Source organism: Sander vitreus, chromosome 2 (assembly GCF_031162955.1).
Source record: "Sander vitreus isolate 19-12246 chromosome 2, sanVit1, whole genome shotgun sequence".
Taxonomy (NCBI): Eukaryota; Metazoa; Chordata; class Actinopteri; order Perciformes; family Percidae; genus Sander; species Sander vitreus.
Genome location: NC_135856.1, coordinates 20,085,300 through 20,098,141, shown reverse-complemented (window position 1 = coordinate 20,098,141; position 12,842 = coordinate 20,085,300). Strand labels below are relative to the sequence as shown.

The window sequence follows — 12,842 nt, the reverse complement described above, 5'->3', positions numbered from 1 at the left end:
AAACGTTGTAGTGTTAAGTACAATTTCACCACTATAATAAAAACGGATCTAGAAATGATGTCTTCTTATTTGCTCCTTAAATAGCGGTTATTTTTTAAATTAATGCAAAGAAAATTGAACAGAAAAAACAAGTACTTTGTTTTACATTCTTTTCTTCCAGTCGGGCCTGAAGGGCTCGACCACTGTTGAGCTGCTGCATCATAGCAGCACAGTGTCTTATCACCAACCCATGAAAGCTAGAAGTCACCCTGCTGCTCCAGATCTATCTACTGTATGGCTGGCTACAGACTACAACCATCTGCAAGTTTTGTTTGTAGTAAACATCATCAACAGCTGCACTTAAAGTCTCTTGGGGTCATATGGGACTTGGTTGTTCTCCATACTGCATCATACACTATATTATTTTTCTGTTTTGTTATATTAGTAGTCTACAGACAACACTAAGTATCATTACTTAATCACAGTTCTGGTGTACACTGTTGATTTGACTCCCTGCTATTGATTATACGTCACTTTAGCTTGCCACTACCTCATAACTTTGCCTTAATTGCTCTTATATAGTTAATTTATATTCTACTAGTTGTATATACCTCCTATTTAATGTAAGTATTCTTAATTTGTGTTGCAATACCTGAATTATCTCTCTTGTGAACACTAGGCTTATCTTTATTTTAGTTCATATCATAACCCTGCTCACAAACTCACCTGTACCTGGGTCATCTGTTTGCCAATATCAATGTTCCTGCTACAGTAAATCCTACAGGAAAAGTGTACTGCTTCACAGTAGTATGAACTATACGCTTTTTAGGTTTTGTGTCAAATGTGCAGTTCATGAATTTTTTTGACAAGGTAAATTAAAGCCATTTAACAACCTGCAAGTGTTCACTCTGGTAAATTTAATTGTACTGGTTTTATAAAGGTTACAGAACATGAAAAACCTATTTGCCTTGTTCAGGGTTTTAATTTGTTGCAAATATGAACATGGATTTAATAATCTGTATCTTATTGCTCTGAAAACTACAATGATTTAAGAAATATCAGTGATACTTCTCAACATTTATTGAATTTATTGTATATGTGGGCAGACATTACAGGCACCTATTCATGCAAGCAGAGAACACAATAGTTTGTTCTCTCTTTTATCACTTGGATTATGCAGGTGATGGTGCAGAAACGGATGAAGTCCTTGTAGATCTCTGGCACTTTGAGGACAGACAGATCCAGCAACTCTCTACTGTTGTCTTTGTATAGTGTGCTCCTATTTAAGACAAATTCATAGACATCAAGACATAATATATTAGGTGTACATAGCTTTCTTTAACATCATTACTTTCTTACCTTCTCTGCTTTGGTTTTGTAGACGTCACGGTAATTTTCTCTCCCAGGCCTGGGTGTGCACCCTGTCAATTTAAGCAAGCTAAATAAATGATAAGTGTATGTAACATGATGTGTGTGTAGTTGTAGTATTTTAATTACAATTACATTATTATCAGACTTGCCAACGTTCTTGGTTTGTGCCAGTGCTGCCTGCCCTCTGCACACAGGTGAGTACAGAGGGAACCAATGGGATTTCGCGTTTGGAGTACTGACTGGAACAACACAGTAGTGTGGTTGTACAACACTGGTCCATGCACACGGTGCAGCTGTGATGCAGCTCAACAGGGGTACTTCAGCCCCACCTGGAAGAAGAGAAACTGAAACACAATACTTGTTCTTTCTGTTCAGTTTGCTTTGTATTGATTTCATTAGGGTAAAAATAAATAACTGCTACTTTAAATAGTGTTTTATTATAGTAGTGGAATTGTACTTACAACTTTCTATACAGACTGATATGGATTTTATTTTTATACTAATGTTATAAGTATAACAATATCTGAAAAACATACAACAGTGATGTAAAAACTGATACAAACAATCTAGTTTCTTTTGTTTTTCAGTTATATTACAGTTTAGGTTTTACTATTGGCTCTAACATCTCTGAAATTAGCCAAATCCCCAGGAACGTGTTTAACCAAAGTGGGGTCATTAAATACCAGTTGTAAATACACACATACTGTCAGTAATATGTCGTTCAATCTAGCTAAACTATAAAGAAAATCTATTTGTTTATGGACATCAAGCTAGGCTATATGCTAGCGCCATATGCTACGTGCTTAATTTATGTTACTCACCCTCGTAGTTGTGGACCTAACTTGATATGTCCCACTTCAAAGCTTTCTCCCGTTTCCCGATGGGTGCAGGTGAAAGAGCGCCGACCATTCTGTGCACATTGTTGACATATACTAATAATAAAGCGATGGACGACAGGGGTAAATAAACTCGGTTACAATTGTCCGCAACAGACGTTCTAACGTAAAACAAACGCACCCTCAACGGGCAGGGATCATTTCATTGGTCAACACTACACCTGGCATTCTATTGGTTGGGGAATTTTGATAGGGTTGTAACACTAAAAAATCAGAGCGCGCAGGAGAAATCCGAGAGGAGAAGATTTGTAAGCGCGCAGAATCAGCCTGAGTGCGAGGAGAAGGCAAGGGGGTAAGCTTCTCCTCGGACAGCGAACCTCCTATGGCACCATTTTAATGCTAATAAGCCAACACCTCCCATTAGCATTCCATTGACTTCCGTTTATTTTGGCGCCACTTTGACAGCGAATAACTTTACATCTGAAGCGTTTAAAGACTCTAGTTGTCCATTGTTTATTTCTAAAGAAACACGACAATGTATAAAAAGCTCCATTACCTTGTACCTCACGTTATGGCTCCGTAGTCGACGTTTTTGTAAAAAATAGGCTAACGATTGTGTCATAACCACGCGACTTACTGTCGCATAGTAGAGGAATTACCGTATAGTACAGTAGAAGCGCGCAGGCAGTTTTGTCTCACATTAGCTGTTTAAGTGTAATTACTAATGTTAACAAGCATTTTAGTTAGCAATAATTAGCCTGTGCCTATGTTATCTCCTTACATATACCTACGCTCTCCGTCTCTGCAATATTCGGAATGATTGAGATTTCTCTTGGCACAGCTACCAAACACGTTGCTCACGTCACATTTACGTCGTCTCTCTCAGTTGGAGGCTGCGCAGTAACGCTCAGCCATCACCGGAAAAGTGCTTCTAATGGCAAGGGGGTAAGCTTCTCCTCGGACCGCGAACCTCCTATAGCGCCATTTTGATGCTAATAAGCCATCACCTCCCGTTAGCATTCCATTGACTGCCATTCATTTTGGCGCCATTTTGACAGCGAATAACTTTACATCTGAAGTGTTTAAAGACTTTATTTGTCCATTGTTTATTTCTAAAGAAACACGACAATGTATAAAAGGCTCCATTACCTTGTACCTCACGTTATGGCTCCGTAGCAGACGTTTCTGTAAAAATAGGCTAACAATTTTGTCATAACCACGCGACTTACTGTCACATAGTAGAGGAATTACCATATAGTACAGGAGAAGCGTGCAGGCAGTTTCGTCTCACATTAGCTGTTTAAGTGTAATTACTAATGTTAACTAGCATTTTAGTTAGCAATAATTAGCCTGTGCCTATGTTATCTACTTACATATACCTACGCTCTCCGTCTCTCGTTCTCTCGGCACAGCTACCAGAAGACTTACAACTTTCAGACAGGTTGCTCACGTCACATCTACGACATCTCTCTCAGTTGGAGGCTGCGCAGTAACGCTCAGCCATCACCGGAAAAGTGCTTCTAATGGCCTTCACTGGTCTCCGTCCAGAGCAATGGGATCTGTTGGTCCATTCTTATATACTGTCTATGGGAGAAGGGCCAAAGCTGAGAGCAGGAAATCTGTCCACAGAACAACATATCTGAGTCCAAGCAGAAAGTTTGAGCACAAGCAGAGCAAATCCAAGCGCGAGCAGTGACTATTTGAGTGTGAGAGCAAGGTTTTGAGGGAAATTATTACAAAATCTGAACGTAATATCAGTGAGAAATGCTCTCGAATTGAAAGAATGCGCTAAATAAAGATAGGAATATAACTCCATATTGCTGCTATTAAAAAAAAGTTTAATAATTTTTAGTATTAGTACTCTATCGATAGTCCATCAGGGTTTTTTTCTGTAACTTTTTTTTACCACATTTTAATGGTAAAACGGTTGGCTGAAAGGTACTCCATGTACCTGTGATTGCCCTCCTGTACACACTGTACTGCATGATGAATGCTACTAATGTTCATAAAAGCCTCCCTGAACTCCATGCTTGGGTACAACATGTTTCTAGAGTAAAGTTGACCCGCCACAGAGAAGTTTATGAAACATTCTCCAAACACTGTGCTTTCTCTCTCCTCTCTCCACCATGACACATTGCTTAATAGTAGCTGATGTAGGAGGTCAGGCATGGGTTTCCATTCACATAGGTCGGAGTCAAAGTCCTCTGGACCTTTCAAAAACATCTTACCCTTTTCGCACTTTCTAGTTATACAGTTCCTAAAACTGAAACTAACTGACATGATTAGTCAGTTTCTGTGTGTTTGAACAAAGGGGAATATATAGACAAACAAAATGAAAGACAGTATTGCATCTTTTTGAAAATGCTTTATTTATCTACTTTATCACTATAAATATAACAATACAGAACAATCTTTTTTTTTTAAACAAACCTTCAGATAGAAAACAGTTTGATAGGACTACAAAGGCATAGCAAAGGCCACATATTGGCAATAAGGCACTAAGGCACACACTAGGGAGAGTTTAAATAGTAACACCTATGTTAAACTAGGCATATAGGTCCACACCACTAACACACGGATGCTGTAGTGTGGATGAAATGCAGGCAATAGAAAGTAAAGCAGGTGTTTTGAGTGGGAGGCAGAACTAGAAGACACAGTTCTCTACTGTTTAACACGTGACGTTTGGATGGCTGTTAAAACATCATCAGACCTTTAACAGTTTATCCAAAACTGACATGCGAAGTTGCAACACCAACAGCTCAAAATGCTGATGGATTGTAACACTGCAATGGACCAGTTTTCTAGTTCTTAGTTTAACTGATCAAATGAACCAGAATGCCTTTGTGGTCCCACTCATAACACCAAAACCAATACAAAATAGCATACAGAATATTACACATGACAAAAACACAATAACCTTGAATGTTTTAAAAACTATTGGACACTTTGGCAAAAAAAAGTTTTTCCTCTACTTTTGTTACTCTTACTTTTTAATCCCTAAACAAGGTGTACATAAAGAAAAGAAATATGTTTTAGAATATATTATACCTTTTCTTCTCACTTCATAGACATAACACGTAATGCATATATTAAATATATCCTGACTTATTGTCGTCGTACAAGAAAATAATAAAAGCAGTTATCAGCAGTTTACTTTCTACGTCAAATCCAGTTTCAGAGGAGAGAGAAGAAGCACAATGTAGCTCTGATGGCGTGAGATGATAAAACTATGTCTTGTTTGCTGTGGATAATCAATCTTTTCGTTTAATGTCTTGGACATAAAAAGTCATGATCCAGACCATTCTCAAAGTCAAACTCATTATGTTGTTTTATGTGTAAATTGTAGTCATAAATCTGAGGATATGATGGAAAATGAGCAAATGTTTAGATATTCTCTTTAAACATAGTGAATAAAAACAACTACCAAAACTGGTTTACAAATACTAGCCAGCGTACGAATGTTTTGCATGCTCTTATACAAAGATTGTGGCGTGCGACTTCATCCATCCATCAAGCATCCATTATGTTTGTGTGTTGTAGCACATAGGCTACATGCATGGCTACTTGTATATTTCAGCATGAGGTATTGCTCTAGTTATTCCCAGTCCAATATTACGCTTGTTTTCAACACACAGCAGAGTTTAAAAAGTGTCTGTTAAACATCCATGAGGGTTATTTTTATGCTTTATCCGTAAGGAAGAGCTCTCTCACACATACAATAATTGAGAAACTCCAAACTAGCCCAGTTCACACATGCATTCATGCTCAGTATTTATTATCTCTTCATCTGAAAGTCGCAATCTCTTGCCTTTTATAAATATGTTTAAGTGCACCTCAGTCAAGCACAGTTTGGACGAGAAATAAAGAGGAGAAAGACATACGGAGTGTTGCTGCAGAAACATTTAGAGAAGAGACTACAAGAGAGAGGTAGCCTTGTTACATCTGACTACAGAGACTGAAACCTACTTGTTTCACGACAACACAGTAATACCACAAATGATTGGAAATATGAATGGAGATAACTCCAGTCCAGTATGCAGATGTAAGGCACTGTAGTCAGGCACAGATAATCTTTCTTATCTAAAAATGTTGGAGTGTATGTAGCCTTAGTAAATGCAGGAGCGCTTTAAGTGGCAAAGTGTTGCAGTCCACATATAAAAATGTCTCTCATTTCTGTCCATATTTGTTCACCTTTCAAGAGTCAAACCATTCAAAAACACAATAATAAAGATATACGTAAATAGAGAGAAAAACATCAAACATCTGTTCAGTCTGAGTCCCCTGTCAGCACAGTTTTATGAGGATGGGAATATACATGGTGTCACTGTCTATCAGACTTATAGATAAATCATGTTGAAAAAGCTTTCCAGTTTTCTTTCTCTAGTATTTGTTCTCCCAGTGAATCTGCCAAAATAATATTATTTAGCTGGCAACTTTTTTTCTTCTTCAAACAAACCAAGATATATGTTTCCAAAAGTTAAAGAGTAGACATAAAAAAACAAGCAAACTAAGCAAATGAATACAACACTTAGAAACCTTCATTTAAAAACATCCAAAACAAACAAATCTTAATAAACCAAAAGTACCAAACAGGCATGTTTGAAACTTACACATTCAACCAGCATGGACGGATAGCATCACCTACAGCATGTAGAATTAATAGGCTACTATATATTAATGAAAACAAAACATTAGTATATCCAAAACAGTTGTATTCAGTGGTATCATCTCTTTTAAGTAGTTCCTGTTGTTCTTTTACTTTCTTTAAAATAATTTTTCTTTCTTACCCCCACGTTTTTACAGTTTCAAAAAAACATTAGACAGTGTAAAGATGTTTCTTTCCTGCTTCAGAGAACACATTTCACTCCATTAATAAGAGAAACCTACAGAGAATAAAACCTTAAATATGTATATTCTCTTTATAAATACTTGAATGTACCTTCAGTGTTTCTGTTGCCATAGCAACAAGGTGGTGGGGGTCAGAGACACAGAGACAAAGAGCAAGATAGAGAGATGGTTGTTGTTATGAGTTAATGCTTATTGTTGGGGGACGATTATCACCACATACAGGTAGGTTTCCTTAGTAAGTGGACTGTCCTCTATGTGTTTTATAAAACAGTGACGCTGCATAATTAAGCCTGTCATATGGTTGCCTTGGGTCCAGGATATAGTGAGGCCAGTACGTTGGACAGATCAGGCCAGAATGCGTTGGACAGATATGAGTGAGATGTCATTGTTTCTCTGTCTGTTTTCTAAATATTTGCTTCAAAAGAGAGCCTTTGGATGTTCACAAGTTCAAGTGATGTTTCTATATGATGGGACAGACGTTGTGGTGGTGGTTCAGTCACAGGCAGGGTAACTTTGTCGTGGTCTGACCCTCATAATCAATATGTCTGGTAGACATCGTGGATTGGCAGCTGGAAGGCTGTGGCGGGGAAGGCCTGTGGCATCGCGTAGCCTGTGTATCCTCCATATGCTGCAGCTGCCACCGCTGCATTCTTCTGCAGAGCGGCCAGAGCTGCTGTGTTGGCAGTGTAGTTTGTGATGGGGACGTATCCAGCTCCATACAGGCCACCGGCTGCTTGGATGCGCTGTACGTTGTGGGCCATGGCATAGACAGGAGTGATAGGACGGCCCTGGGAAATGCAGGAGAAAAAGTAGGACTATAATTAATAAGAGGATTTCTAAAGTGTATATTCATTGAATGAATTCATTCAATATTGAGTTTCACCCTAAAAATTGAGAATAGAAAGAGTACAAATAGGTAATGTTTGTCATGGGCTAACTATTGTTGTAACAAAGGATGACCTCTTCAGGCAGGTAAAACTAGAAGACAGCCTAAGTTTCAGTTTTGGGAAAGTTTTGGAAGAGGAAAGACGGTGCAGTTCATAGGCCTACATAGATAATGTTATAGTGTTGCTGTACTCGTTTCTAAGTTTCTTGCAGGGTGTGCGTGCAACTACCAGTAAGTATTACTGATGTTTGTTGTTCGTTTTACTTCATAATAACGTCACATTGTTTATTCCACCGCAATATCGTTGGCCACGTTGCTGCTCATTTTTGAAGTTGTATAATGGCGGAGCCTCGCACTGCCAGTGTGTTTAATTGCTTAGAACACTGCATATTAACGGAGGTGTTGCTTTGCAAGCCTTATGTGTCTCAATTTGGAAATATTGTTTGTTGTTCTTACACAATGTGTGTTACAGTTTAACAGGATTATTATTTGCTCAGCTGATTTAGCATGATGTGTATTGCTGCATTTATGTGCAGTAAATTAATCTTTGAACAGAGATATAGTGTATTACTGAATTTCTGAGTTTTGTATTTGTTGTATTTGCTTATTAATAAGCATTTGTTAAAACACACACCTTAATCCTAATAAAATACCTAAAAGAAACATTCTGCATTCTAATCAATACCCCCTGGTGGCCACAACCTTTTAAAGACCAGCCTAAACATACAGTCTACTCCACTACATTTATTTGACTCTTAAATACAATCTGGGGATGTGGAGTTAGAAATATGTAAGCCTATCAGACCTCTGTAGTTCCCTCCTCATCTCTGCTTGAGGCTAGACAGTTAAGGCTACATTTGCAGTTACTATCATAACAGAGTTACGTTGTGGGTAATGTAGGTTCTTGGTTTTGACAAAGAAGAATAATGCGTGAAACAAAAAAGTCGATATCTTAGGTTCTGCTGCAGCAAATCTGATAGTATTTTTAAAATGGCCATTGTGACTCCAACACGTTTATGCAAATTGCTAAGGCTATGCTAATTCAGTGGAGTACTCTTTTAAGCTTTATGAGGAATTTGGTGTCAAATCTAATCCATAGATACTGAAGGATGCAGTACCCATAGGAGAACTGTTTGATGCATCAAACAACATGCCCTGAGATGGAGCTGGGAGTTTTACATCTTTCAGCATGAATCACATTCCAAAATCTTGTGTCTGTGAAACATAAAACAATGACATAATGCACACCTGAAAAGGTGGAGGGGTAGAGACCGCAGGCATGACGGTTGCAGCAGCACTAGCGGTGGTGTGTTCAGGGTGTTGCATGGCCAGAGGGTTCATTAGGTGCTCCACCGTGTGCACCTTTCCCTCCTCCATCAGCTTAGCTGCAGGAGCCGTGCTGAACACTGAGTACTGCCCACCCAGAGTCGGCAATGCCACTGCACATAAAGAGACACAAGAATGAGAGCTTGGATAGCAGATGGAACCACCGCAGACAACAGTATAGCAAAAGATGGTTATGTTTGCATTCACAATATACAGTATGAAATAATAGCACATATGCACCCATGCTCAATCAGAAACATGCATACTTACATCTGAAAGTAATCTATGAAAGGAGTGACGGACGAAGAAGTGAAGCAATAAAGGTTGAAGGAAACAATTTAGTTAAGAAGGGGGAAAAAAATAAATTACACAAATTGGAGTTGGGGTGTGATTCGGATTAGGATGGTGCTCAACTGTGGATTAACCTCAATGTTGCAACACACACACACACACACACACACACACACACACAGAGCGAGGACAACGTCAGTCATTGTTTCAGATAGACAAAAGTCTTTTCAATCTGGTGGGGATCCTGTGATTCCACACAGTTCGAGACTAAGGCCGAGCTCCAGATTAGGGTCAAATCCTTCCAGAAGGAGCATCAAGAACGTTCACTTTATGAAATGGACATCTGATCACCAAATACATAACGTTCAACAGGAAATAGTTATGATGAAAAACATTCTGGTAGACTTTTTGTCACTTTTGTGTTTAGTAATACACTTTAAGATTAAAGAATAATACCAGTTTGTGTTTTACTATTTTTATTTTGCATTTCTATCATTAAAATTTGTACTTTTTTTTTCTTAATTTGTAATTATTCTACTGCATACAAATGTAGGCCTACTAGAATTCTTTTCCTAGAATTTCTGTTTTATCCTTATGTTAGTTGGGTTTGGGTTTACTGTTTTGTGGAAATAAGGAAGAAAGAACCAGAAATGAATCCTTTAAAAAGAAGCCTAAAAACTTTACTCACATTTCTTCTTTGCTGGGAGAGCAGCTAATTTCCGCCTATGTTTTACACGGTAGACCTCATATTTATAAAACAAAACAAAATGATGATGATCATGGTGACTAAATGTATACAGCAATAGATAGGCTGCAACCCTACATAACACTGGTATTATCCTTTCAGTGATCAGAATAGACACGATAGAAAAGAGAAGATAAATAATCTTTAGTTTGTGGGTTTAGTTTTGCATTTCAACTCCGTTCTTGACTGAAAGTGTTGTAACGCTAACAAAGCTAAAGCAGCTGCTCCTACAGAAAATAAAACTTGTTGCGTTAACGTCCAAAAAGAACTTCACATCGTGAATAGATACAGCTAATATTTTGTGAGATTTGTATTTGTTTTACTGTCAGCCACCTTTCAGTAAAAAATTGGAGTTGAGTGCATACAAAGAAGTACAAAGGAAATGTGAAAGGAGATTTTGGAAGCATTGGTCCCCACATAACGATGGACATGTGCAGAAAGACAACAGCACTGTGTGAAAAATATGGCTTCCTTATTCAGTTGAATGAAAGCACTGTATTGGCAGCGCCAAAAGAGTATCAAATGATAGAATTGTGAAATCCTTCTTAATACTATTTTAAACCACTGTGCAGTGTTTCGGCATCTGACAGCCTTTAACCATGTTTCATCGTCTCACAGTACGCCCCCAACCTTGAGCCCCTTGTGTTCTTTTAACACGGTGCTGTTTTTGGTCTAAACACCAGGTAAGACAATTTTTTGAAATGGAGGAAAAAGGACAGAATAAGGAACAAATCATAGCAGTTACTTTCTGGTCATGCTAGAAAGGACAGATATATATAGTGTCATTATAATTTGCTGTTGAGAAAAAGGAAGTCCTTTTGCGCCTGACCATCCAGCAGCAACTATAATCTTGATTTACAAAATGTTCCTCAAACCACGCAGGAGAGAGAGACATAAAATTATGAGCTGGAAGGTTTTATAAAGGCTTTTGAGATGGGCAAGAATATGGATGGATATATCTATCTCACTGACTTGTGCCAGGTTTGATGCCAACGGAGTTGACGGAAGCAGCGAGCTCCAGACTGGGCATCAGCTCATAGGGCTTTTCGGGCTGCTTGGCCTTGCCCTCATGGTAGCGGCTGTAGATGCCACGACCGGCAGAGTAACCCCCCAGGTATGACCCCCGTGGTCCAGGGGTACGGTTACCTGCAGCAACACGACCACGACCCCGCACAGTACCTGCTTAAAATACAATTAAAGTAATATGATGACAGGGGTTGTGGTTTAGGACTTGGGCAGTAGGGGCAACTTATACTGAAAGTTGTGTAGGGCAAGAAGTAAAGTAGTAGTAAAGATTTTATGATGGGTTTAGAACTCTCCAGATATCAGGACTCGGGTAGCAAGAATAGTCCTTCAGCTCTAACTGAAGGCAGAAATCTGCTTAGGAAGTTTTTTCAACAATATCTGATTGAGCTCAGATTTGTTTGGAGTTCTTTGGGTCAAGTTTGGCCTTTTTCCTGAACACTGTTCTGACTATTTAGATGCAGTTATGCAAGTTCATGGCACTGTGAAATGGTATTCCTAGATGTTTTTAGCTTTGTTGTGATATTTGCAATAACCCAGCATGAAATGGGAGGTGACAGCACAGCGGAAAAAGGATGGTGTTAGAAAACGTATAGTTTGTCACATGGCAAGAAAGCTTATTGTTCATTCAAGGAATAAGTAGAAATAAGGATGTGAAAGATTACCATTGTTCTGTATCATTGGGGATCCTTTGGAGAGAAAACCAAAACACAATGATTGTTGAAAGTCAAATAGATTTTCCTGCTACCACCCAAAGACCATAAATAATCAATCATCAAAGGTAATGGGGTTAGCATTCATTAGTCCATCACCTTGTTTTTTCTTCGCTTTTAACAAGTCTCAGATTTTAAGCCACAAACCCTCATCAAGTTAAGATTTTAAAACGTTTGTCAAATGAAATTCTAGTTATCAAAGATTAAATCATTATTATCTTAGTCATTATGTCCATTTAAAAATCATAGCTCCCTATTGATGGGGTGTGTTCATCATTGTTCCTACAATAGCATCTTTTTGAATGTCATTACCAGTGCATTGGCCCATTGAGTTTCTTCTGCCACCAATATTAACAAAAATAGATGGCTTTCAAAGAAACACTGTGGCTTTGATTCCGATTCTTACTGGTACAAAAGCAGAAACAATGAATTCTAACCTTTGACGAAGTATTCCCTGTTGGGTCCAATTAGGGTGTTGTAGGGATAACCATAGTAGGCCAATGTATAGGGATCACACTGGTAGACGTAGCTCTGCTGAGTAGGCTCTGGAGTGGCAGAAGCTCCCTTGGAGGCCTTCTGGCGAGAGTACTGCTCTTTATCAACTGGCTTGGCGAGTGTCACCTCGATGCAGGACCCTTCCACCTCTGTGCCATTGAGGTGGTCCATGGCCATGACAGCATCGTCCCGGGAGGTAAAGTGGACGAAGGCGTAGTCACGGATTTTCTTCACACGTTCAACACATCCAGGATTCCACTGGCTGAACACCTGGTTGACAGATAAAAAGGGCTGATTGGTTAAGAATGGTAGGCTATAGTACCTCTTCC

The 12,842-nt window shown here is 38.8% G+C and overlaps 1 protein-coding gene across 9 annotated transcripts in view; it reads right to left on the bottom strand.

The window, feature by feature from the left end:
* Positions 1-4,536: 4,536 nt before the first annotated feature.
* The window catches only part of rbm47 (RNA binding motif protein 47), a 35,893-nt gene continuing 27,587 nt past the window's right edge, over positions 4,537-12,842 (bottom strand). For 4 of the 9 annotated variants that reach the window (XM_078260378.1, XM_078260369.1, XM_078260360.1 and 1 more), the window contains 5 exons: positions 12,456-12,783; positions 11,971-11,994; positions 11,255-11,464; positions 9,169-9,359; positions 4,537-7,822 (listed from right to left, as the gene is read on the bottom strand). In XM_078260378.1, the coding sequence (XP_078116504.1) occupies positions 7,571-7,822; positions 9,169-9,359; positions 11,255-11,464; positions 11,971-11,994; positions 12,456-12,783 (1,005 nt within the window). In that variant the 3' untranslated portion in view covers positions 4,537-7,570. The remainder of the gene's footprint in view (positions 7,823-9,168; positions 9,360-11,254; positions 11,465-11,970; positions 11,995-12,455; positions 12,784-12,842) is intronic. The other 5 variants (XM_078260395.1, XM_078260415.1, XM_078260405.1 and 2 more) reach the window with 5 other exon arrangements.